This window comes from Punica granatum, chromosome 1 (assembly GCF_007655135.1).
Source record: "Punica granatum isolate Tunisia-2019 chromosome 1, ASM765513v2, whole genome shotgun sequence".
NCBI classification, from domain to species: domain Eukaryota; kingdom Viridiplantae; phylum Streptophyta; class Magnoliopsida; order Myrtales; family Lythraceae; genus Punica; species Punica granatum.
Genome location: NC_045127.1, coordinates 7,506,213 through 7,531,505, shown reverse-complemented (window position 1 = coordinate 7,531,505; position 25,293 = coordinate 7,506,213). Strand labels below are relative to the sequence as shown.

At 39.6% G+C, this 25,293-nt stretch overlaps 5 protein-coding genes across 6 annotated transcripts; 3 read left to right on the top strand and 2 right to left on the bottom strand.

The window, feature by feature from the left end:
* Positions 1–688: 688 nt before the first annotated feature.
* Positions 689–4,345, top strand: LOC116211420 (uncharacterized sugar kinase slr0537). Of its 2 annotated transcripts, none has more exons than XM_031545803.1 (8): positions 689–1,034; positions 1,846–2,109; positions 2,406–2,477; positions 2,616–2,654; positions 2,831–2,938; positions 3,113–3,210; positions 3,328–3,439; positions 3,850–4,345. In XM_031545803.1, the coding sequence occupies exons 1-8, from the start codon at positions 885–887 to the stop codon at positions 4,096–4,098; spliced, it is 1,092 nt and encodes a 363-aa protein (XP_031401663.1). In that variant the 5' UTR covers positions 689–884; the 3' UTR covers positions 4,099–4,345. The 2 variants fall into 2 exon arrangements, with proteins under 2 accessions (XP_031401663.1, XP_031401654.1); XM_031545794.1 differs by having other exon boundaries at positions 2,406–2,495.
* A 494-nt stretch (positions 4,346–4,839) lies between these two features.
* On the bottom strand, positions 4,840–7,374 carry LOC116211413 (ornithine carbamoyltransferase, chloroplastic). Its single transcript, XM_031545784.1, has 5 exons — positions 7,088–7,374; positions 6,424–6,758; positions 6,081–6,212; positions 5,701–5,976; positions 4,840–5,334 (listed from the first exon to the last, which is right to left on the bottom strand). The coding sequence occupies exons 1-5, from the start codon at positions 7,296–7,298 to the stop codon at positions 5,152–5,154; spliced, it is 1,137 nt and encodes a 378-aa protein (XP_031401644.1). The 5' UTR covers positions 7,299–7,374; the 3' UTR covers positions 4,840–5,151.
* A 4,192-nt stretch (positions 7,375–11,566) lies between these two features.
* LOC116192528 (mannan endo-1,4-beta-mannosidase 7-like) lies at positions 11,567–14,062 on the top strand. The gene is made up of 5 exons (XM_031521101.1): positions 11,567–12,121; positions 12,262–12,456; positions 12,677–12,799; positions 12,920–13,122; positions 13,430–14,062. Exons 1-5 carry the CDS (start codon positions 11,780–11,782, stop codon positions 13,848–13,850), a joined length of 1,284 nt encoding a protein of 427 aa, XP_031376961.1. The 5' UTR covers positions 11,567–11,779; the 3' UTR covers positions 13,851–14,062.
* A 1,788-nt stretch (positions 14,063–15,850) lies between these two features.
* On the top strand, positions 15,851–16,510 carry LOC116193135 (50S ribosomal protein L31, chloroplastic). The gene has a single exon (XM_031521906.1). It carries the CDS (start codon positions 15,925–15,927, stop codon positions 16,321–16,323), a length of 399 nt encoding a protein of 132 aa, XP_031377766.1. The 5' UTR covers positions 15,851–15,924; the 3' UTR covers positions 16,324–16,510.
* Positions 16,511–21,155: 4,645 nt separating this feature from the next.
* On the bottom strand, positions 21,156–21,821 carry LOC116192562 (defensin-like protein 1). Its single transcript, XM_031521135.1, has 2 exons — positions 21,701–21,821; positions 21,156–21,547 (listed from the first exon to the last, which is right to left on the bottom strand). The coding sequence occupies exons 1-2, from the start codon at positions 21,777–21,779 to the stop codon at positions 21,375–21,377; spliced, it is 252 nt and encodes an 83-aa protein (XP_031376995.1). The 5' UTR covers positions 21,780–21,821; the 3' UTR covers positions 21,156–21,374.
* Positions 21,822–25,293: the final 3,472 nt, after the last annotated feature.

Here is a 25,293-nt window from a genome sequence, read left to right as displayed (position 1 = left end):
AAAATTATAAGAAAAAGTGATTATAAAATCTCTCACCGTATTTCTAAACGAACTCTTAGTAAATCTCAAATTATGAAGAACAAATTAGTAAATCTTCAAAAAGGTTCAGAAACGGCGTTCCATGAAGGATTAGTTTTTCTAAATTTAATTCGTTAAACACAATTCTTCCATTTGAAAATTGCAATTGCATCGTATGGACAAGTTATTCTTGATATTTATATCTTTTTTTTCCCATTTTATGTGTTTGTGGAGGTTGCAGAAGCCTGAAGAGTTAGACAATGCCAATCAAACTCCATTCCTTGAATTAAGTAGTATGTTCGTTTATCTACTGACCATTCGATTTTTTTTATATATATATATAATTGGTGGCTAAAATTGATATATTTATTTGCATATATCCGATAATAATATCTATAATAATTCTACACCATGCGCGGATGAAATATTTAGTAAATTATAGCAAATTACTCCATCTTCTTGGAGTCAAATGATTCCGTATATAGTATAATTAAAAAATCATTTTCTTTTTTTATTATTTAATTATTATAATTGCGGGGCCAATTTGGGAAGAACACGACAAGACCGGGTCTGGAGCGGAACTCGGCTCGGCTCGCCTCCCTCCCGTCAACTTGCGCGACTCGGTTAACAGTGGCAGCAGAGCTTCGGCGCCTTCCATGGCTATATATACGAAGCTTCTCCCGAGAAGAAACGCAGGGCAAGGTATGATCAGAGACTGGATCAGAGACTAGAGAGAGAGGGAGAGAGAAGAGAGAGTGAGAGAAAAAGAGAGAAGAGTCGGCGTCGTCTCCTTCTTGTTCTTTTGCTTCTGCTCATCTTCTCTCTCGAATCCCGGTAGAAGATTCCGTCGAGAAGGGAGGAGGACAATGGGAGCAGACTTCATGCCCAACGGAGCCGCCCCAGCACCTGCCCCACTGGTGCTGGGCCTGCAGCCTGCGGCGCTCATCGACCACGTGGCTCGCGTCAATTGGTCCCTCCTCGACCGGGTCCCCGGCGAGCGCGGCGGCTCCATTCCCGTACTGCTCTCCTCATAGCTCTGGCTTGTTTGACTGTGAGCTTATCTGAATTGCGGCCTTTATATTTCGTGTTTGCTCGGTCTGGACATTCCTTGGATTCGTTAAGGATCGAACCCGTCTGACATTTGTTCGGTGCATCTTGTACGTTTCGAAAGTTGTCTCTTTTCTCCGGTGCAAGACCAAAAAAATGGGAATTAAAAAAAAAAAATTCTCAGTTCGTGGTAATACCTGAATATTTGTCGGCGCTCTTCTGATTTATATGCTTCCAATTTTTAAGTGCTGCTGAGTTATTTGTGTTATTCAATTCGGACCACTTCATTTTTATTTTTCCTTTAATTTATGTGGTTTGTGTTTATCGAGCTGAGCCTATTGTCATATATGGAAGTATCCTAGGTAATGTTTGGTTCCAGAAAAAATCAGCAGATGATATCTGAAAGACTGGGAAAAGGAAACAAAGGGACACTTTTATCAACTGAAACTGGGGAAAAGGAGTCCAACTTCATGATGGAATGGAAAATTCTTCGAATCATTGTGCGTCCTGGTCTGGAACGCAGAAGAGAAACACTAGATGGGAAAAACGTGAAAACTGGAAGTTGGAGAAGATAGATATTATACAGCGGTAAGGTTGTTGAATGATAGAAAATTGGACAAAGGAAACAGTTTCAAGAATTGTACCAAAAATGGAAATCAGGGAGCTTTGTACGTTCTTGTTCTTGGCTTCTCTATATCGTATGTCATCTGGCTGCTTTGATATCTGTGTGATTCAAAGTCAACGGTTCATAATTTTGTTTCTATGCCAACATTGTTGTAGGTTTCAATCGAAGAGCTTGAGCAAATATTGCTTGAGGTGAAAACCCATATTTTGTCTACCCATGAAGATCCTCACCCCGTAAAAGCCATGGCAGGGGGCAGTGTAGCCAATACGATTCGAGGGCTCAGTGCAGGATTTGGTATCTCCACTGGGATGGTCGGAGCTTATGGAGATGATGATCAGGGCCAACAGTTTGTGAGTAATATGGGCTGCAATGGAGTGGACTTCTCAAGAATGAGGAAGAAGGAGGGTCCGACAGGTCAAGTGAGTCTGTGGTCACTTTCAAGAATGTTATCCAATTTCTTGTTCTTTTGGTGAGGAATGTGTTAATATTGATTTTCACCTTTGATTGTTTTAAAAAATGAAGACAGTTTTCCATACTTTTATTCATAAAAGACATGTACAGACGAGAAATTCGACCCTTATTGTATTATTGTTAATCTTTATATTTTCCATGAAAATGAATGAGAAAATATGACAATGTCCACTAATTAATAGATTAAACTGTTTCTATCTTAATCATCTGCAATAAAGCTTTGTTCCTATTTTGTCTGTCGCAGTGTGTTTGTTTAGTTGATGCGCTAGGGAATCGTACAATGCGACCATGTCTTTCGAGTGCTGTGAAACTCCAGGTCCACTCTTCTCACTCGGTATAAATAACCTGATTCAGTTATGCGTTCGTGTTCTTTATCAGTTAGCATTTTTTGTTCCTGTAATCGGTCTTTTAATTGAGCTTACAAGAAGCTCAGGGTTCTACTTTTCACTTTCAGGCGGATGAATTGACTCATGAGGACTTCAATGGGGCAAAGGTTGGCTTGCCTAAGTAGAACTTAATCTGCTGGATCAAATTTTACTCATTGTAGTGCAGCTTTCATGGAAACGAACGATTTTTACAGCACTGTTCATGACTCAGTTTTAGATTAACCTCTTATCTCATCTTGGTCATTTGGGATATTCTTTTGTCTGATTTTGTCTTGCATTGCAGTGGCTGGTAATGAGATACGGCATATTCAACTTGGAAGTTATTAAAGCGGCCATAGGGATGGCCAAGCAGGAGGGTCTTCTTGTCTCCTTAGATTTGGCAAGTTTTGAGGTTCGTCTCGTGAAACCTTTATGTATTTAAAGTTCAATTAAGATTTGGAGGTTACTTTGAGCTGATCTGGGAGTGGCTTTGAGTCTTTGCTGCATGCTCTTTCGAGTCTAGAGTGCTTGTTGCCTAGAGTGTTAATATGATGAAGCCCACCTGATAAATTTCTAATATAACCAGATGGTCCGGAACTTCAAAGCACCTCTTCTAGAGTTGCTGGACTCTGGGAATATAGACCTTTGCTTTGCAAATGAGGATGAAGCAGCAGAGCTGTTAAGGTTGCTGTTTTCTTCACCGAACTGAAACAACTTGGGAAACTATCTTGTTCTGAGAGTAGTCTGTTGATTCTTCATCACTAAACTGCTTATAAACTGACACCTCTTAAACTTTTGCAGGGGTGAGCAAAGAGCTAAACCCGAGGCTGCACTTGAATTTCTTGCCACACGGTGCAAGTGGGCTGTGGTGACTTTAGGCCCCAATGGATGCATAGCAAAGCACGGGAAAGAGGTCAGTCGTTTATGTTTTGCCATGATAACATAATAAATGCCAATAGTGATACTTTGGTATAAGAATCAGGAGCTTTTAAACATCGTCCTGAAACCATAACAAAGAGAAGAAGATGAAAGATTATTCTAAATCAATAGCACAAAATGCTCAAACACCTATTTGCTTTTGAACAATGGGCTCTGGTTTCTTTTTGTTTTCCCCACCTTTTGTGTGTAAAATGCATCTGAATCCCTTTTCTGTTTTTATTCTTTTACACTAAACCACATCTTTGTTAAGAGCTATGGCACATTTGTCACCCATTCTCTCTGCTTTCTCCGAAAGGCAAAATGATCCGAACATTCAACAATCAATGCTCGCATTCTAGAGTATTACTATCATTGGGATATGCTAAACACCTCTTACCATGTCAGATTGTCCGAGTTCCTGCAATTGGGGGTGCAAAAGCCACAGATGCAACAGGAGCAGGGGATTTGTTTGCAAGCGGATTCTTGTACGGTTTAGTCAAAGGACTATCTCTTGAGGACTGCTGCAAAGTGGGGACATGTAGTGGTGGGTCCGTAATTCGGTCCCTCGGGGGCGAAGTCACCCCCGAGAACTGGCAATGGATGTATAAGCAGATGCAGATCAAGGGGCTCCCTCTTCCCGAAATCCGGAATTGATTTTTCTTCATCCGTTTTCAGTTACTTCCTAGTGAAAAAGGTGCGACTGATTCTTATGTCGCTCAAAAGCAGGGAACTCATTCTTCCATTATTTGTACTTAGAGGAGCAAAAGGGAAAGGCCATATGAGATCCATTTACGAGGTCAATCTGACTAACTGGAGCAGACTAATGCTACGTTTACGATCACGACTGGTGCGATGTTTTCAAGTCACCTATAATATAACTCCTCACTTGTTACTGGCTCTATCTCTACTTGTCATTGGACCAAGCAGGTCCTTGGACATGGTTTGTATCTTCTAAAGAAACCGACAAGTCTCTAGAACATGAAAACAGATCATGATTCTGAAACTCGAAGGTGGAAAACATTGAAATGGGAAAATGAAAGCATTACCTGAAAAATGGTGCAATCAATGGTTTCAACAACTGAAAGTGTTTTAATTTAATCTCTAGATGGTTGAAACTGATGGTTCAATGCTTGAAAAGAAAGATGGGTGTGAACAAGTCGGCCACGGTAGATGAACAAAGTTCAACCGCAATTAATGTCGTCGAGCTATATAGAGCTTTATGCAATGGACGAGAGATATTGGGCTCCTCACTCTCCAGTCTCCAGAATAGCAGAAGACGGAGAAACAAAGGAATGCAGAAGGGAGGAGACCATGCTATGAATGAACTTCTCTTCAGCTCCGTCTCCTGCTCTGTCAAATTGTTGGCATTTCGGAAGATGAAATCGACCGGGAAAATAAAGTAACGGGCCGTAAGGAAAGCCGATAATTACCTCCATGAAATGTCTCAAAACACCTCACAAATTCCGACAAAGTTACAGCTAACAAGCCTTGTTGTCTAAGGTTCGAGTTTCAGCACACCCAACCAGAGAAAAAAAGGAGAGGAGAATTATCATCATGCTTGACCCTACCAGTCACCATCTACAGCCTAGTTGAGCCTATTGGAAGAACAGTCATGGGAGCTTCCACCACTTAACCCATTAACATTGGCACCCTTCATGATTAAGCGGAGGGACTGACTCAGCAGCCCATTTGATGGAGCATGCTGACTCAGCAGCCCATTAGATGGAGCATGATAGCATTCTGAGCGTGCATCCGATTCTCAGCCTGTGGGAAGACTATGGAATTTGGAGCTTCAATAACTTCGTCAGTAACCTCCACCCCTCTTTCTGCAGGCAAACAGTGCATGAAGTAAGCCTTTGGGCCCGCTAGCTTCATCATGGCTTCATCCACCTGCAGAGGATTGCAGAAAGGGGTTAGTGGCCATTGAAGAATGGAAATAATATATACATATGCAACAATAAAATCTCAGTAAAGATATATATATATTTTTTAAAGCCATTGTCTAGGTGATACGGCCAGTACCATTTTCTCTTGAGCCAATTATGGTATAGGCTTGTATATATTCAGGAAGGAAAGGCACGATAGGTCTAATTACTAAATTTTGCTTTGCTCATCCCTTGCCCACCAGACATGTGAACATCCTGGATTAACTAGTAAACGACCTCGGGCCAGAAGCGATCGGAGAAACAAATCATGATCTGTGAAAAAATCTCAATATCATAATCATTTAGAAGAAAAACAAAGATTACATAGTACCTGAAATCCTTGAAACACTTGACGACGATAAGCAGCCTCTTCCTTCTGCCCCATGCTGGCCCAAACATCTGAATACACAACATCAGCTCCTCTGACAGCTTCTTTAGGATCATTAGTTATCTCAATCTTGCTTATTCCAGCCTGTCTGGCCTTCTCAACAGTTTTTGCATCTGGTTCAAATCCTTTAGGACAGGCACAGACAAAATGGAAAGGGATAACAGCTGCAAGCAACAGCCAAGAGTGCACAATGTTGTTTCCATCTCCAACATAGACAACCTGAATGTTGCATCATCATCAGACCAACCAAAGAGAACTTATATCAGACTATTGAGATGGTGCAGTAAACCAAACAATTATCATGTAGACGGAAACAAGTCTACCTTCGTCCCTTCAATCCGGCCAATTTGTTCAATCATGGTAAGGGCATCAGCCATAATTTGGCAAGGATGGTTATAATCAGTCAGACCATTAACAACGGGTACACTCGAATACTTAGCCAGATCGAGGATGTCCTACAGAACAAGAGATAATATCATATCCCATCAAACCAGAAGAAAGTACCAAGAAAATCGTATAAAACCATAAAGAAATGGCTTTTCTCAAACATTAAGCAGGACATCTATCACAAATTTAGTTTGAAAGTTGTAATCAGTATTTGTTACAACGTTTTCAAGCAAGTTCAATTTGAAAAAAAAAAAAAAAAGGAAAAACTCACCAGCATACCTGATGTGCAAATACGCGCGCCATAATGATGTCATTATAACCAGAGAGAACACGGGCAACATCACGGGTTTCCTCCCGCTTACCCATCTGAATGTCATCCGGTCCTAAGTAAACGGCATGGCCCCCAAGCAAGAAAAAGCCAGTCTCAAAAGAAACCCGAGTCCGCATCGACGGCTTAGCAAAAATCATAGCCATAGACTTCCCCTTAAATGGTTGGAATGACCTATCCCCAGACTTGATCACCGACTTGACCTCCACTGCCCGGTTCAATATTTTCATGATTGTTTCTTTGTCAAAATCATTAATGTGCAGAAAGTCCTTCGGCTCAGATTTTTCTGTTCAGTGAGAATATATAACAACTGAGTTCATATGACTGATCATTCACTGGAGAATCATAGAAAATGTACATTAAGGACAGGGTAAAAACGAATGTTCAGCGGTCCGATAACGGATGGCAAAATGGAGAATCCAATCATTTCACCGGCTATCGAGCAATTTCCAGAGCTTAGGAATCGAGGTTCATGCAACAGTATGTAATCGCAGCTTATTGCATGTTCAATCTCAACCTAATCCGACCGATTCGACTATACCCAGTCATCGACAATCAACGAAAGATGAGGACCACAGAGCAGTGCAGAAAGGAAAATGCGAAGGCGTTGCTGACCTTTCGGCATGGCAGACGGCGGGGCGGAGGTGGATGACGAGATTTGGCAGGAGATCGGCTGCCGGATAGAGGGAGAAATCGCCGGGAGAGAAACCAAAGCACCGACAGGGCGGTAGAAGTGGCGGAGACTCGTGCCAGAGAAGGAGGATGCAGGGGAGGAGAGAGAAGGCTTGGCGGGTGACGCCGCGCAGTGACTGGAGATCGCCGCCATAGCTGAGACCTTCAGGGGGCGACAGGCAGCTGATGCTTCAGTGAGTTTCAAGTGAAAGTTCAGCAGTCAAGTTTGGCCAATTACGGAAATGCCCCTCAGGGTAGTAGTAGTAGTACTGTAGTAGTATGATATACATACGTATATATATATATATATATTGATGGATTTTTTTATATGAATAATAGTATAATATATATATATATATATGTTTTCGGTAGGCTAAAAGGTAAATGCCGTAGTAGTAGTAGTATAATATCGCAACACATGACAGATTTGTCAAAACCGAACTGGACGTTGAACTGATAACTCAGGGACTCAAGGTTCCATCTTTCTGTTGATGGTGATTCGTGTTTTGTAGTCGTATAAGTCTTTAATTAGTTGAACCATGGAATGTCCCAAAAAAACAAGAACTATCAAGAAAAATTAATTGTGATAATAGCTCCTAGTCAGAGTTTGAGAGTTCATTCATCCTAGATCAATTAACATAATTATTATAGCTTTAATAAACAAAGTATCGCATGTTAGTTTTGCCGTTTGAATCAATGTTAATCTTTGCAATATGACTCTAGTAGTTTAAACTGACGTCGAATCGAACATAAAATCTTTTAATTATTAGACGATAATGTATATCATTGCTTTTCTTTCTCAATTATTTTTGTTTTTTTGAATGGAATATCATTACGATAAGTTTCTTTGTGATCTGTGGTAGAGTTGGTCCAAGCATATTATCTATGTACAACTCAACTTTAAAAATTTGCTTTCCATGACCTCTAATGAGATTCCGACTTAAAAAGATTTTCTAACTTTTTCTTTTTCTTTATGTTCTACGAGAAAATCAAAAAATTTCCACGTCGTTGCTCTAAGGCAAAGCCACTGCGTCAGAGAAAAGGGGTGAAGTGTAGTACCGCACACTTTTGTCATTTCAATCAAGAGATTACATGTTCAATTCTCGTAATGTGACTACTCGTGCTCATATTAATATTTATTATTTTTATTTTATTATACGAGACTTGGGAATTTGCCTTTATGAATTTTTTTTTCGGTAAATGAAAAAAGAAAAAGTCACTGCCCCAAACTGAACGCAAAGGCGCCTTTCACTGGATCCCCTGCAAACATAAGACAGCTGCGCAACATTTTCATAAATATGCAGTCCGAGGTCGGCCCAAGCTCTTCCATTCGTGCTGTTTGGGCCTGCCACATTTGTAGATGAGGAGGCCCATTTATCTTGTGCCAAAACACTTCTGATTTTCGGTACCGACCATTCTAATCCGGTTCTGATAACAGCGAGTAAGGAGTACACCTCTCCTGAAATGCGCCGCCGGTGTACGTTCAGAACGTATTCCCTCTCGGCCTATAGTATTTCTGTCAGTATAAAAATAATTTATCTATCTATTTAGGAAGAAAATTATGTGTATGTACATGCGTATATCATTGTATTGTTATTATACCCTTTTGAACTCATATTGACACTGCCCAAGAAAATCTCGAATTGACACTGACAGATTCGAGCCCCATTAGCCTTTAGGCCATCTTCAACAATAAGACCGTATAATGTTTAAATTTTGATATACACACATGGCGTCATATTTAGTTATATGTTTCTCATTTATTGAGAAAACTACGTAAATACCCGTCCTACGCACGGGTTTCACTAAACTCCCATCGATCGATTATTTTAAATATGTATATCTTATTTTTCTCCTACCCATAATTGAATTTGCATGACTATTATATAAAACAAAAGCCCTCTGTTTATTATATAATAGCATCAATAGATAAATATATAGATATAGATTATCTGACAACATCATTCATTCTTTTAATTAATGCACGGGATACAGATGTTGGATCTCGTCTTGATTTAAAGGTACAAGAACTATCCATGCTACATTGTTCTCAGCCCCCATCATGTCGATTGAGGTAATTTAGTGTAATAATATAAAGATATAAAGATAACATAAGCTTGCCATGTCATCATGTGATTGGTTGGACCAAATAATAGCAAAATGGCACCAATCTTCTCATCCCAGGGGGGAAAAAAGGCCCCAATCAACCCGACAGCATGGCCCTCATTTATAGGAAATAAAACAGCGCCAATGCCGTCATTTGCGCCGGTAGTCCCCTCGACAGACAAGGTTGGATCCAATATTTTCCTTAATTACTATTTGGAGTTAGATTCACACCCACGCCGCCATACACTCCTGTTTTGGAATGAAAAGCTAATAATATAACATAATAATCTAATAGCTCCCAAGCTCCGAAAAGGGTAGGAGCTGCTATCGTAGATGAGGAAGAGGTCTGCTGAGCTGTAATTGCGGAGAGCAACGCCTCTCGTGCTATATGATGAAATTAAATTAACCATAATATAATATGAAGTAATGGATGCAAGTTAGCTGCAAATATAATAAATTTTATTTTTTCGATTATGAAGTGTGTATACGAAAATTTATAAAAATATTCAATAAATAATATGTAACTTTTTTAGGACATCAAAGTTCTTTTTCTTTCTTTTTTTGGGAGGGGGTGGGGGAATTCCCAAATGATTAACTCGATCTATTTCCTAGAATTGTGCTCGATGTTGTTAACATACTGCAGTCTATATTTCATCTCTCTCTACGATGGTCACTGGTTCTTCGGGGTGGAGCTGCATGATTATATCTGATTTGGATCAACAACATGAGTATTTAAAACACATTGATGCATATATGTATGTATATATCAAGCTACTATGAAGTGTACGATCAACTCGAATCCACCTACAATTTTTCTCGGTAGAACTCTTTTTATGAAGGGTGCGTGGTCGAAAATATTAATAGTCAAAATATGAGAGGTAGATATTAAGGTAAAAAAATTTTACATGCATATATGACCAAATCTTACGTAACGGTAACTAAATGATAAAAAATAAATTACTTTGATAATTATTTTTACATACTAATCGTGATAGAATCTCCATAAAAGGACCAATAATAGAATCTCTCACTCAACCTATTCGTCTCCTCTCCACGGAATCCTCCGCAATCTTAGTTCCCCTTTCCTTTCATTCCTCTTTAATTAATTAATTAATTAATTGATGATTAATTAATTTTGGGTGGAATTTTTCCTCTTTGGTTTTATTCCTTTCTTTTCTTCGCTTCTTACGCCATGGAAGGTTCTCTAATTTGTCCGCATCAAACGGAACTCGAAACTCCCCGATACCACGGTCATCTTTCCGAACGATTCACGGCTGACAACACGCCACGTGTCGATATCCAGATACCCCATTGAGCTGCGAAGCACAAGATCACCGACGCTGAGATTCATGGCTTCCACGGGAGTTAATTGCCGGAGACTCCGCTGCTATCTATTGCTCCCCCGGTTGAAAAGTCGATTGAAAACTCCAACACCATTACTTTTATTTATTCATTTTTTTCCCGGCGGATACCATTTCTTGTTTTTGAATCTTTTCGTGTAATCTTCTAAATAATATAATTATGATTTTTAAAAAACTTAATTCCCGCTCTAATATCGATGTATCATAATTACATAGTATATAATTATACAAATGTAGGTCGATTCAGATGGTTCGACACCTCTTTCTATTGAGCAAGATCTTCTGTTCGAGTCTTGTAAACGGAAAAAATTCATAATTTAATTTGTTTAAACCTGAATCAATCGGGACTCATTGAAGTTTCGGATATTAGATGGTGGTTACTAAAAAAATGTAGGTAATTATAATGTTGACATGTCACGTGCAAATCCCTTTCAACTCCAAAAACAAGCAATGGGGGGGTAGGAAAAGGAAGGGCAAGCCAAATATTTGAGAGACGGAAGGCGGACTTGTCATACTACCACAATATTAATACTTCAAACAACCAGTCATATTAAACCATGTTAAATCCATAGAAGGAATTACCTAATTTTTTTATTTTATCTTTTTTGCTTTTTTATTTTATGATAAAATAGGGTCAGAATCCAATAGGAGCAACAAAAACTCATACAAATTATTATTATTATTATTATTTTCCGATTGTAAGAAAGACACCGACAGGATTTGTGGTATCGTACCTTGTCTTTTTTCTCGAAAAAAAAAGCGTTATCTTCACTTCTTTTCGTTTGGCAGGTGGGAAGTTTCCTCTGGTAGTGTTACCCACACCACCCGTCCAAAGTAATCAATAGTCACACAAAGGCCAGTAAGGTGCACTATTTTCACAGTGAGCTTGTGAATTTCACTTCACACAAAGCTCTTCCACTCAGTTATGGCTCCCACACTAACAGCTTCTGTATGACTCATCTGCCACACTTCCTCAGCTCCATTACTCTGCCCTGCAATAACACTACCGGCAACAAATCCATCCGGTCCAGACAAGAATCTTCGCTGGTTTAGAAATATCGAGCCTATATATCGTATTCGTCGGTGGGAAGTGTATAATAAACCCCGCAACATCGAAGCCGTCCTCAGCGCGCCCTTCCTTCGGATTGCCAAGTCCCGATCCAATACGATGAAGATGCCTTGGACGCATTCAGTCCTGCCCATACTTCTGATAGCTTTTGTCCTGCAGAAGGGAGCAACACTAACGGAAGGAGCCGATGGTGACGGGTTCGTTACGACCAGCGGGGTTCATTTCATGCTGAATGGGAGCCCGTTCTATGCGAACGGGTTCAATGCCTACTGGTTGATGCTCTTCGGCTCCGACCCGTCTCAGCGATCCAAAGTCCCCTCCGCGTTTCAGGAAGCAACCTCCCATGGCCTCACTATGGCCCGCACTTGGGCCTTCAGCGACGGCGGTAATTACTCCCCGCTTCAGTACTCCCCTGGCTCCTACAACGAGAAGATGTTCCAGGTAACCAATGAAATCCGGCTTACCCGATTCATGGTAGTTATCCAAAAGATTAAGCGGATAGATGGATGGTTATCTTCACCGAAGGGATCTCGGCTCGAGATTTTCTCATGAAATGTTTGTTCGTTTTGTTTTTCTGGAAGGGATTGGATTTTGTGGTGTCGGAAGCAAGAAAGTCCGGAATAAAGCTTGTGCTCAGTTTCGTGAACAACTACGAGACTCTGGGAGGGAAGAAGCAGTATGTGGAGTGGGCCAGAAGCCAGGGGCAGTCCATTTCGTCCGAGGACGATTTCTTCACCAATCCTTTGGTCAAGACTTTCTACAAAAATCATATCAAGGTAATTATTTCTCGGTGATACTACGAGGTATTGTCAGTTTATTAACTGAAAGTAATCTCGTTTCGTGCATCAGCTTAGCCCCGGCCATTATATTGTCCGATTGCATATTCTGCTTTTCTTTTTTTGGTTTTGGGTTTTGTGACGGTGAACTTCTTTCTTATGGAGTTTATTCTGAGACTGATCGGAAAGTTTCCTGTTTGCATCTTCGCCGAGATAACAGACCGTGCTTACTAGGAGGAACACGGTGACGGGAATTGCTTACAAGGATGATCCCACCATTATGGCTTGGGAGCTGATGAATGAGGTCAGATGCCCTTCAGACCAATCTGGGAAGACCGTCCAGGCAAGTACTTAAAACTTCGGTGTTCTGTGATCAAATCGAGTCCGAACCAGACCTGACAAATAGGGGGATTGTGTGCTTTTGTTATCCCCAGTTCGTTTATATGTTTCTGTTGAACTGCAGGCTTGGATCACGGAGATGGCTAGTTACGTGAAGTCAATCGATGGGAACCACATGCTAGAGGCCGGGCTGGAAGGTTTTTACGGGCAATCATCAGCTCAGAAGCAGCAAAATAATCCTTACTTCCTTGTGGGAACCGACTTCATCCAGAACAATCAGATCCCGGGGATCGATTTTGCCACTGTCCACTCGTATCCCGATCAGTGGTAAGTTTCAACAAACTCATCTGTTTTTATCTAATTGCTAATTTCGATCCTAGAAACATCCACGTCTTTTACGGTGCCGGCCTCATTCTATGTATACTACTAGCGGTTGCCTACTTTGACTATAGGGATCAGTCATAAATTTGTTTAGGTAGCACATCACATGAGCTCTGATTATCGTCACGGTGTATTTGTCATTGTCGGGCTTAGTTGGGTCCCGATATCAGCCCTGCCTTATTACCTTGCTTCCCAATAAAGATAGAAGTCCATTTCAATTTTGAATTGATCTCTGATGAACATGAACGTGCAGGCTAAATGCATCAGACTACGAGAACCAGCTCTCATTCCTGAACAACTGGGTGACCACTCACATCCACGACGCCCAGAACATTCTCCGAAAGCCGCTCCTCTTCGCAGAGTTCGGGAAGTCATCGAAGGAGTCAGGTTACAGTCCTTCTCAAAGAGACCAGTTCTTCGAGACAGTCTACTCGGCGATCTATTCATCGGCCAGCAGCGGCGGGGCTGCAGCAGGGAGCATGTTCTGGCAGCTCCTGACCGAAGGGATGGATTCCTACAGGGACGGGTATGAAGTTGTCCTGAGTGAGAGCCCCTCGACGGCGAACTTGATCATGGCGCAGTCGAAGCAGCTGAGGAGGATAACGAAGATGTACGCGAGGCTGAGGAATGTCGAGATTTGGAGGAGAGTTAATGAAAATGGAGGGAAGATATAGGAATTATATAGTGAATCGAAGAGCGCATTTGACATGAGACAGCAATCATCAGCAGCTTATTGAAGCACGACTTAAATATATATATATATATATAGATCCACTGTAATGGATTAGCTACCTTACCTTAACAACTATAAAGTCTTAATTAATCGTTATTTATACTACACTGTGAAGAAGAACTAGTATAAGCAAAACTTCGATCCACAACTCACGTGCTTAATGGGGTATATCATCGTTTACTTCAAGTTTACTGAGATTTTCTCAAATCACGTGACAAGCTAAGTTCATGCACGAATTGCATGCTATATAGGAACGGGTTATTTCTACTTGTTTGTTTGAGAGTTTTTTTTGTTTGCTGAGTCTTGTTTGTTGGAGAGTTATTACACAATTGATGTCGAACTCCTTCGTAAACTCGGAAGGTTCTTCATCCTATTACATCCTTGAGGTGTATAAGACCAATATGTCTTGGGAATTACTCGGAACTAGACGGAAGGCTCGTGCTATGCCGGGGCTATATTTTTTATGAACATATTAACAAATCAGTGATCATTATTGGATCAGATGTGTACGTAATATAAAATCCCTTCAATGACCTGATTGATTTCTAAATCTGATTTTAAGATTTTAATTTTAACTTTAACTCTACTCACTACACAACAAAAATTAACAACACAATTATTACTTTTTCATTTTTCTTCAATTTTTTTAATTATTCAATTCAATTTTTAATAATAAATTCTCTAAACTATTCATTACTCTTTCTATAATTCAACAATACAATCATTATTTTTTTAACTATTAATTATTTTTTCACACTTTTTTTTTCATAATTCAACATCACAATCATGACAAACCAATTAAAATCAAAATTCAACTCAACTTAACTCTAAAACCAAACACACTATTATGCTGTGTTTGGTTTCAAAGTAGAATTTTAAAATCAGATTTTGATTTTGAAAAAGAGTGGTATAAATGAGGCCCACCCTTTGACTTTGTATGAGTTATTTTGTTTTATTATGAAAAAAGTGGTATAAATAGGGCACACTCTTTGATTTTGTATGAGTTATTTTGTTTTGTTGTTGATAGAATTAGGTTAAAGTGGTGATTTTAAAATCATATTTACAAACCAAACAAGCCAATATGTTTTGTTTGATTTTAGAGTTTATTTTTAACTCTACTCCACTTATCTCAATTCAACAACATAATAATAATAATTTTTCATTTTTCTTCAATTTTTTAACTATTCAATTTAATTTTTAATATAAAATTCTCTCAACTATTCATACTTTTTCTACAATTTAACAACGCAATCATTACTTTCTTTCAACTATTTATTATTTTTTCACACATTTTTTTATAATTTAACAACACAATCATTACAATCTAATTAAATATATATATATATGACTTTGGAATAGAGCTCAACTCTAATCCCAAACGAGGCATAAGATTTTTTTACAATTATTAGCTTTATATATTTTTTAGTTGCAACGCATATCTGAATAAAAAAATTATTTCTTATTAATCATATTTTGTTCAAGTTTCCTTTATTCTTCTCAAGAAATTGATGACATTTTTTTTTATAAAAAAAGTGAGCTTCTCATAGTTAATAAGGTAGAACAATCTTTTTATTTTGTTTGTACTTCCTACTAAGGGCTGGTAGTCACAAAAGGTGATTTTTTTTAATAATATATATATATATAAGAAAATTTGGAATTCATGAGTGATGTAACCCAATAATATGTCACTTATTACATTAAGATTAGTGAGAACTCTAAATGTTATTTAATCAGAGATCATCTTAAATGTCATCGTTTTATGAGTTGATGCATAAACTTCGAAACGTACGTTACGCTAACATAAGCCTCTCAAGAGATGGGAAGCTTTAGGCGGTCACAGGTAACTGTGGGCCACCATAACGGGCCGAAGTCACAATTCGGCCCAAAATAGGCCCATTTGACAGATTTATCACCAGAAGCCCTTGGCCACTTATCACCTTCACGGGACAACCCCATCGTCATCGTCATCAGCAATCGACAGCCAGGAAACCGAAAGCAAAGGAGCAGAGCAGGAAATGGCGCTGAACCTCTCTACTAGCTTCGTGCCCAGAACGTTCTCTCCGCCTTCCCTCCCCGTCGGGAAGGGGAAGAGCCGGGGCTGTCGTCCGGCGGCGGTTAGCTGCCGGAAGAAGGACCTTCACCCGGAGTTCTACGACGACGCGAAGGTGTACTGCAACGGGGAGCTGGTGATGACCACCGGCGGAACCCAGAAGGAGTACGTAGTGGATGCGTGGTCCGGAAACCACCCCTTCTACCTCGGAAACCGCTCCGGCGTCCTCGTCGACGCCGACCAGGTCGAGAAGTTCAGGAAGAAGTTCGGCGGCCTTTCCGAGATCATGGAGATTCCCGTCCTCAAGGGCGAGATCGTCATCCCCAGCAGGCGCAAGGCCGCTGGTAAGGGCAAGAAGAAGTGACGCATCGTCCGGGTTCAGTTCAGATCATGTAATTGGGTAAATTGCTCCTCAAAGTGAGGTTTTTAAGGTTGTCCTGTTCGCGGCTTCTCCATTACTGGGCTGTGTAGTTAGATTGATTGCAGTGTCGGGAACTCGCTGGTTTAATGAAAAGGGGCTTATGGCAATGGATTGATTCATGGCTATTTCATTGGCTTCCTGTTTGCTTTTGATTGCGCATTGCATTTACTAATTGCATGTAAGCTCTACCGAGTTTCTGAGGGTACACGGGATTAGGCAGGCGGCTCTGTGATTTGCGGAACTATTGGTGTGTGAGTTTAGCTGTTCAGTTCCATATGAATTTGCTTGATCGCAGTGAGTGAGTAACGCAAGAGGACAGAGGAGCTGTTCCTCGTCACCTCGATGAAGGGAGCTCTTGTGTTCGATGTTGGGGAGCTGGGAGAGGACGAGTATTCGACTTGATTCAGATTGGTGATCTTTCCGGAATTCAGAAAGAAAGCAAAAATGTGTAAAGCAGTTGATCCCGAAACATTTGTGACCACCGAGGACAGCTTATTTAGTACACCATGAGATCTAAGAAAAGTAAGAACTGATATCTGTGTTCTTTTGCCAGTGGGTCGATCAAGTCACAGGTGCCGCGATTCACAGGAAATCACATGTTCCGTGCGTGGCACCTTCCTAGTTCCTGCAATGCCAGTCAGTGATCCGGGGATCTGCACAAAGCCCTGATGACTTCGTGCTCCTCCTCTGGCAGATAGTTGTGTCCACCTTGGGCGAGTCTGTATTGAACCACGTTGCATATGAGACTTATTACTATGTCAAAACCTTTCCTATCATATAGGAAACACGCTGGACTGCTTTCAGTACGACGGAAAAACATGGAACAAAAGGTGCACGGGAAATTTCATGTCGGTAGAAGGTGATTCCCTTTCCACTACATGGTGCAACATGGTAAGACTGCGAAAGCTTGATCGGGTGCCTTTACCTGTTGAAGCCAGAACGAGGAAGATGAAGAGGGAGTTACTGAACTGATTGCTTGATTGATACTTGAAACGTTATTTCGTCTTATGCTCAAAATCAGAGAACTCTCCTCGGTTTGCAATATAATAAAGTATGCAATATATAGATATATATCTAGATTAATCATAATATTTTATCTTTTATACATACAGCATGGTTGGAGATAATGAACGTTGCAACTGGTTGAGGGAGTTTATGGATATACTCTTGCTCTCTGATGAGGATAAGGGGTGGCTGCTATAATTCAGCTCTTTTAGTTTCTATCGTTATTTGGAGATTGAAGACTGCCCTGGAATATTTTGAGTCGAAGTGTGCGTAACCAGAGAGCGGATAGGGAACGCTTTGAAATTTTACTTTTGGGACTTGTATCGCGATTGCATCTTGTTCTCTTTTCATTCCGTCGTAGGCTCAGCATAACCTAAGAGAATGGTAGGAACAAAAGCCGAGAACTCGTGTAAATTTTTTCTTCCCCCCCTTGATAAGTTAGAACTCATGGGGCATGTTTGGTCTCCAGGACATAGGGGAAGATAGGATTTACGAAATCCTTATCCTATGTTTGATGAAGGCTAGGATAGGATAAAGTTCGGGAAGAGACAGGATATTACATTGATAAATTATCTTGCTTAGGGGTTGGGTTTGACCCGGATTAGGATGAGGATAAGAAATCGTGTGAATAGACAAAAGACCCGTGCTTTCTCTTCGAATTTACAAATCATGCCATTGACTCATCCTCCACTTCCAGGACTGCAAACAGGGAGCCGCAAGGGGCAGCAGGCTTGACACAGACCACTGCCCTCCGGTGAGGTCACCAGCGAACTCGTTTGGCACGACAACAAAAAGAGCTTTAGCAACAAAACATTAGCGACCAATCATAAATTGGTTCCAATTAGTCGCTATTTGCTGACCAAATAATCATTGTTCCAATTCTAATATCTTTTGCGACCAAACGAATTTTTAGTCGCTATTGATTCATCTTTTGCAAAAATCAAGTTTGTGATCTTGTCGACCCTCTTGAAGGTATAGTACCTATAGAAAACAAATGGGTGTTCAAGAGAAAGAGTGATGCTGATGGAAATGTAGACTGGTGGCAAAGGGTTATTGCCAAAGGTAGGGAGTTGACTATGAGGAGACTTTTCTCGCATGTAGCCATACTGCAGTCTATCGGGATACTGCTGGCCATTGCTGCGCACTATGATTATGAGTCTTGACAGATGGATGTCAATACCGCATTCCCTAATGGATACATTGAGGAAAACATATTCATGAACCAACCCAAGGGTATTGAATTCAAGGATAAGTCCAAGGTGTGCAAGCTTAAGAGATCCATTTATGGTCTTAAGTAAGCCTCGAGGAGCTGAAATCGACGTTTTGATGCAGCCGTAAAGTCCTTTGGTTTCGTCAAGAACGAAGATGAGCAATGTGTGTACACGAAGATTAGTGGGAGCATGATCGCCTTTCTTGTATTATACGTGAATCACATTCTGCTGATAGGTAATGATGTTGGTATGCTTACTTCTGCAAAGGTCTGGTTGTCTAAAACTTTTTCCATGAAAGATTTGGAAGAAGCGACCTATATTCTAGGAATTCGAATCTATAGAGATAGACTGAAGAGATTGATAGTCTATCCCAACCCCAGTATCTGGATGAGGTGGTAAAAAGGTTTAACATACAAGATTCTAAAAGAGAATTGCTCCATGTGAGACATGATATCCATATCTTCAAAGCGATGTCTCCCAAGACTCTTGAGGAGAGAGAAAATATGACACATGAGCCTTATGCTTCGGTCATAGATAGCCTGATGTAAGCTATGTTGTGTACCAGGTCGGTTATTGCTTATGTTGTTAGTGTAATTAGTAGGTATCAATCCAATCCAGGACCTAATCACTGGACTACTGTCAAAACCATCCTTAAGTATTTGAGAATAACTAAGGATATGGTTCTGATATATGGAGAATGTGAATTAAGACTATACGGACTTACAGATTCTGATTTTCAATCAAATGTAGATGATAAAAAGTCTATTTTCGCTTATATATTCACCTATAATGGAGGAGCTGTTAACTGGAAGAGTTCTAAGCAAGAGACGATTGCAAATTCTACCACAGATGTCGAGTATATCGCTGCATTTGATGCAACGAAGGAGGCAGTTTGGATTCAGAAGTTTGTGATAGAATTCGGTGTTATTCCCTCCATATCGTCGCCACTATAACTCTACTGTGACAATACTGGAGCGATCACACAGACATGTGGATGCTTATATGATAAGTAATCAAACGTGATGCTTAGATAATATTCACATGGTAATTTACTAATGTAAATTAATATTATCTAGATCGTATTAATGCATATAGTCCTTAGATCTGAGTTGGAATGCTATCTCATGTATGAGTAGTTAAGATTTGCTACTACTAATGTATTTGAGCTTAACATGAGTATTTGGCAGGTGGTGGTTCTAGTTGGTTATACTTAGAGTTAGGTATTCAATCAAGACGAGATTCAGTAGCCTGTGTAAACAGGGAAAATGTCCTATGAATATGAATTTTATTTTGGATCGAGAAATCCTCGGCAGTGATAGATAGAGTTGAATATAAAAGAGTTTATGTTTAAGTGTTACAAATCCAAGAATGAAATCTGAGGATCCATATGGTTGGCTATAGGGTTTGACATTTACCGTGGCCTTGGTTAGACCGGGATCTTCTATTGAAGAGACTTAATGCGTGGCATATACGGTCACAAGTTCATTAGAATGTTTTAATTATACATTCATCACTATTTGAATTTTCATGATATGCTGCTAGGCGTCACTCATGAACTTTGGGAGCCGATGGCATTTCGGGAATTATGCTTTTGGTTATGGAAAAAATTTCCGATAATGTTAAACGAGTTGATATTATAATCCCATTGCCATTTGGTAATGAATCTAGTTAGTCACACACATTGAACGTGTTTAAGTTGAGAAGAGAATTAATTATAATTAAGGAAAGTAATTAGGAATTAATTATCGGATGAGGCTTGCAATATGGTTGCAAGGATGCTAACACATTTCGAAGCCGAATCCAACATCACGATAAATCTAATTAAGAAAATACAAGTGTTTTTTTATTTGGAAAGTTTCTATAAGTAGATTGTCTATAAGTGGAAATTTGTGTCAAAGTCAAGAGTGATCTTTCTTTCTTACTTGGAGGGCAAGTCATTAGATGACTTAAAGTGCAAGGACTAATTTGTGATTAGTTAATTAATATATATTAATTAATAATTGTAATCAGATCATTAGGGTAAATCTAAGAATCTATATATAGATATAATGTCTTAAGATTAACCCTAAGTGTGCCGTTTATTCTCAAGACCTGAAAAGTGAGGAAGAGAGAAAAAGAGGCCTGGCCAAGACCTTCCCAGCTCAGCCGTGCCCTTCCCTCCTAGATCAAAGGCCATCCCGACTTTGGCTTGGTGAGCCGATGTTATCCGAGACTAACTTGACTCAGTCTTCTCCTTTCGTGGCGATTACGTTCGAGTTAGTGACCTAGATTGGAGTGAACATATTGAGAGGAAGCTATCCTTGGCGGTGACACGTTCATGTGGATGAGTTAGAGACTGGACAATTGGACAGTTCCATTGATCGATCGAAATAAATCGAATCTGACAAGAGTAAATGCAAAGGTAGTAACTTTACTTATGGATTCATTATATCTTGTTGTCTATTCATTAGAATGCTATATTCCATGTTGAGATTTGATCTCGAGTTTTGATTAAAATTGAACATGCGATAAAAATTTGATTTTTACCGATTTTAAAGTTTTTGCTATGCACGTGCTCCATTTTCTAACATGAAAATGCCGGAATACGCATTAGGAAGCCTGCAGGCTTATTACATTAGGTCTTTATATCTAAGAAGAACACGCATTGTAGCAACTTATAACAGAAAAGTGGAAATTATTACATTACTGATGGTGAACATCGCCGACAACTGGGGACGACTTATTCAAGAACACGTACGTAAGTAGTAGGGGATGATTGAGTTAGGCGTCTCTTGATCATTAGCACTTAAAGTAGCAGAAGCATGCGAATCCGAAGCCCTGCCGGTGGCAAGCTCCACTCCTGGCACCTTCCCAGTTCCTGCACTGCCTGTTGCAGTTGCCCGTATTCAAGCAGACGCCGGACCACGTCTTGCTCCTCTTCTGACACACTTTCGCTTCTGCCATCGGCATTTCTGCATCAGGTGCGCTCATGTTATATGTTAGATTAATCAATTCGCATACAGACTAAAAGAACATAACCTAAAACCCAGTGTTAAGTTACATATTATGAACAGAAAAAGAATGGACCCCGATATTATGAGAGCACTTGCCAAGGGACCCTATACCTGAAAATGATAAAAGCAGAGAAATCAGGAGCACGAGGACAAGGGAGCGAGTGAAGCTATTAGCTAATTGCTTGGCCATTGAAGGAGTTCTTCTCAAGCTGGAGATGGTGTATCATTCTGCTTATTATTACACACACATTTATATGCCCATAAGAAATATATTTTATATATACTGCCAATATAAAAAGAATTCCCCAAACCACAATTAATCGTCTTGTAAATTTTTTCCTAAGATTTGACCTTATTATAAAATCATATATCAATTTCTTCCTAACTAGAAAACCGCTCTCACGACAAAAGGTCCGATACGGTGTAATCTTGTACCCATCTATTTTTATTTTTCTTATTTCTTTCAGACCCACGACCTCTTTTTATTAAAAAGAATTCATGTTAGAGAGTTCTATCCCTTAGTGAGACTGACCTGGTTCAAGCCGAATTAGTCAAAATTCATTAAATGAAAAACAAAAACTCAAATGAATAAATAACTCTTGCTAAAATTATCAGTGGATTACAAAATACATTGATAAGTAAGGAGGTTATCAATGCCGATTCAAAGAATTGAAATTAAGAGGTTTTGGGTTCAAATCATTGATTTCACGTTCTTTACATAAATGCTAGAGCCATAAACCTCCTTTATAATATTACGGTAGCAAAGGCTATAAGTGTGTGAGATGTTGATCTATTGAACCAAGACTTGAGCTTACCAAGAGACGCAAAGACAATCGGCATTCTGCAAAGAGGCTAGTCAATGTAAATTACGGTAATCAAGGGATTTTGTACAGATTGTGCCATATTAGAATATTAGGATGAACCCTTATTTTCCTTGTCAGTGTGATCCTTTCCTAGAATCTTGCCACTCCTTATGGCGATACATCTGCATATACTAATATATATGTGCGTAAGTTGCATGTTACGTAGTTCATGAAACTATTGATTTTATATGACACTAGATGAAAAAGTGGAGAATACACCAACTATATAATTCTATATTTCCAAGATCTCATTTTTTTTTAGTTTGATGATGGCATTTACGATTTACATTAGCACTTTCAAGTCTACCGTGGTGTGACACAGAATTCGGCCAGCATATATATCCACGATAATTTGCAGAACTACTTGAATTTTTGGTTTAGCATCTCAGTCGCTCCATATGAATTAATTGCTAGCTAGGTTGCGGTAGTGAATAACAAGGAAAGAGGAGCTATTCCTCATTATTTGATGAGCTGGTGCATTCATTACATGAGCTGATGTGTTGGATATATATCGGAGAGCTGACAGAGGGCAAGTGTTTGATTTGAGTCGAATAGGTGATATTACTGGAATCCAGATAGAAAGCGAAAATGTATGACAATGTTGATTATGGAACATCATCAATTGACACCAAGGATGGCTTGTTCAGTACACCCAAAGAGCTAACAACATATATACCTGTTCATTTGCGAGAGTGTTGGATGGTGGGATCTTGCTCGATCCACCCATCCACAGTTGAAGTAGCAGAAGCATGCAACTCCGGGGAATTAAGCGCGGCATGCTCCGTTTCTGGCTGATGCTATGCTTGTGCCCGCCATAGGCAATTCTATGTCAAAAGCCATGTTACATATATATGAGACTTAAGTGGTGTTTGTTTGGACATTTTATTAAGTGCTGAAAATCTAAGGTTTATAATTTAAGGCTTGGTTTAGGAGTGCTATTGCCGATGGAGAAGTACTGAAAAAAATTACTGAAAAATAAGTGCTAATGTCTGAATAAGATAAAGTGTTTGGAATAATCTAATTTAAAACTGCTGAAGATAAGAAATGTAATTATTAATACTTGAAACAGAATAAGCAGAAGCAAATTTCATAAACACATATTAACCGGCTTAGAAAATCACGTTTGCAACTACAATTTCGGCCTCAACCGTGATTTCAAAAAACTCTTACCGAACACCAAATCTACTTAAAATTATAAGGAAAAGTAATTATGAAACATCCAATCACACTCCCAAACGAACTCTAAGTGCCAAAGCAAATAAGTACTTAAGTAGACTTTGTTTCGTTGGGGAAAAAGGTATATGCACTTAAGTTATTGATTTGTATTGCGACAAAGCTTTTCTGGTTTCAACATTAACCCTTACTATTTTTAAATGTTATTCTTCAATATTAAAAATAAATGAAAATAAAAAGAGAGGACGACATAAAACAAGGACTACAGCGGGGAGGGTGTTGCCAGCGATGTCAACTGGGGCAGTGGTAGTCGGCTTTGGAGCCATTGCCATCCCCTCCTCTACATCGCTCCTCTCTCTTTCTCCCTGGTTTAGTGCTGTAGATTGGAAATATAACTGTTTTGCAATTACAAAAATCATGAGGGGCATTGCTGTGGAGTAAAAAAGCAGTTGGTCGGCTGAGCAAATCAGCTGAAAAAATAAGTAAGTTCTCAATTACCTAATAATTAAGAGTTTTTTTATTTAATTTAATAATTTAAAGTCAATTTTTTTTGCTAAACAAACAAGCTAAATTCTATTAAATTGCTATAAATTGATTTAAGCACTTAGACTGTCTCCAGTCCATCTCTCGATGTCGTCTCTCTCTCCACGTGGAGCTAGTAAAGGACCTGCCTGCTGCTGGAGAAGCCAAAGACACTCCCACGTGGCACAAAGGCGTCTCTGTAAATAGAGACTTCTCTGCTCGGCAGAGAGATGTCTCTTGTCAGAAACGCAGCAATCAGCAGCTGTCACGTGGCAGTCGTAGACTCACGCTGCAGCTCTATCCACTTACTTTCTTAAAAAAAATAAAATCTATGGGTCCGCATCAGAGAAAAGGGAGAGACATACCCATTAGAGTAGGTGTCTCTCATTTTTTTCGATGTGAGCCATGGTATTCGGAAATTCAATTAGGACCCAACTAATCCAGTCCAGCCAGATTAGCCTACTAAGGGGTAAAACTCTCACAGTATGAATTTTCTGCATTTACAAGAACTCAAACTTGATAGTTTGCTTAAACGGAACAAGCGTCAAATCATTTGAACTAAGCCATGTTGATAGTATGTCTCTCTTTTTTTCTCAAAGTTTGTCTCCATCTTACATGGCAGAGACAAGGAGAGATACATACTCATTGGAGATAGTCTTAACTACACCGCCTCAGTACTACATTCAAACCACTCCTGTGATATATGAAACATGCTGGACGCACGCTTTCGGTAAGATGGAAAAATAAATAAATGAATAAAAGAATGTAACACAAAATGTACGGAAGCTTCAATGTCGATGGAGTGTAATTCAATTTCCATTCCACGGCGCAAGATATAGTAGAGGATAATCAGAAAGTGCAAGATGATCGGGAGCAAGATAAAGAGGGAGATGGTGAACTTTTTTGCTTTGATTGTTTCATTATTATGCTTTTTTTTTTCCTCACAATCAGGACTCGTCTCGGTTGGCAGAGGTTTATATATAGATTAATAATTATTTCCTTTATTTATAATGCATAGGTTGCCTGTTTGGAGATATGAACATTGTAACTGGTTGAGGGAATTAATGGACATACTCTGTTCTCCTGGAAAAAATACAAGATAGCTGCAGAGTGATTCTGCTCCTCGAGTTTCTGTCGCTACATGGA

Excerpts from the sequence above, each read along its gene's own strand:
- LOC116211420 (XM_031545794.1), top strand. The coding sequence starts at position 885 with ATGGGAGCAGACTTCATGCCCAACGGAGCCGCCCCAGCACCTGCCCCA. Across the intron at positions 2,110-2,405 it reads AGGAGGGTCCGACAGGTCAA|TGTGTTTGTTTAGTTGATGC; the intron begins GTGAGTCTGTGG and ends TGTCTGTCGCAG. Across the intron at positions 3,211-3,327 it reads GAAGCAGCAGAGCTGTTAAG|GGGTGAGCAAAGAGCTAAAC; the intron begins GTTGCTGTTTTC and ends AAACTTTTGCAG.
- LOC116211413 (XM_031545784.1), bottom strand. The coding sequence starts at position 7,298 with ATGGCGGCGATCTCCAGTCACTGCGCGGCGTCACCCGCCAAGCCTTCT. Across the intron at positions 6,213-6,423 it reads CGCGCGTATTTGCACATCAG|GACATCCTCGATCTGGCTAA; the intron begins GTATGCTGGTGA and ends CTTGTTCTGTAG. Across the intron at positions 5,977-6,080 it reads GCCGGATTGAAGGGACGAAG|GTTGTCTATGTTGGAGATGG; the intron begins GTAGACTTGTTT and ends TGCAACATTCAG.
- LOC116192528 (XM_031521101.1), top strand. The coding sequence starts at position 11,780 with ATGAAGATGCCTTGGACGCATTCAGTCCTGCCCATACTTCTGATAGCT. Across the intron at positions 12,122-12,261 it reads ACAACGAGAAGATGTTCCAG|GGATTGGATTTTGTGGTGTC; the intron begins GTAACCAATGAA and ends TTTTTCTGGAAG. Across the intron at positions 12,457-12,676 it reads TCTACAAAAATCATATCAAG|ACCGTGCTTACTAGGAGGAA; the intron begins GTAATTATTTCT and ends CCGAGATAACAG.
- LOC116193135 (XM_031521906.1), top strand. The coding sequence starts at position 15,925 with ATGGCGCTGAACCTCTCTACTAGCTTCGTGCCCAGAACGTTCTCTCCG.
- LOC116192562 (XM_031521135.1), bottom strand. The coding sequence starts at position 21,779 with ATGGCCAAGCAATTAGCTAATAGCTTCACTCGCTCCCTTGTCCTCGTG. Across the intron at positions 21,548-21,700 it reads TCTGCTTTTATCATTTTCAG|AAATGCCGATGGCAGAAGCG; the intron begins GTATAGGGTCCC and ends CACCTGATGCAG.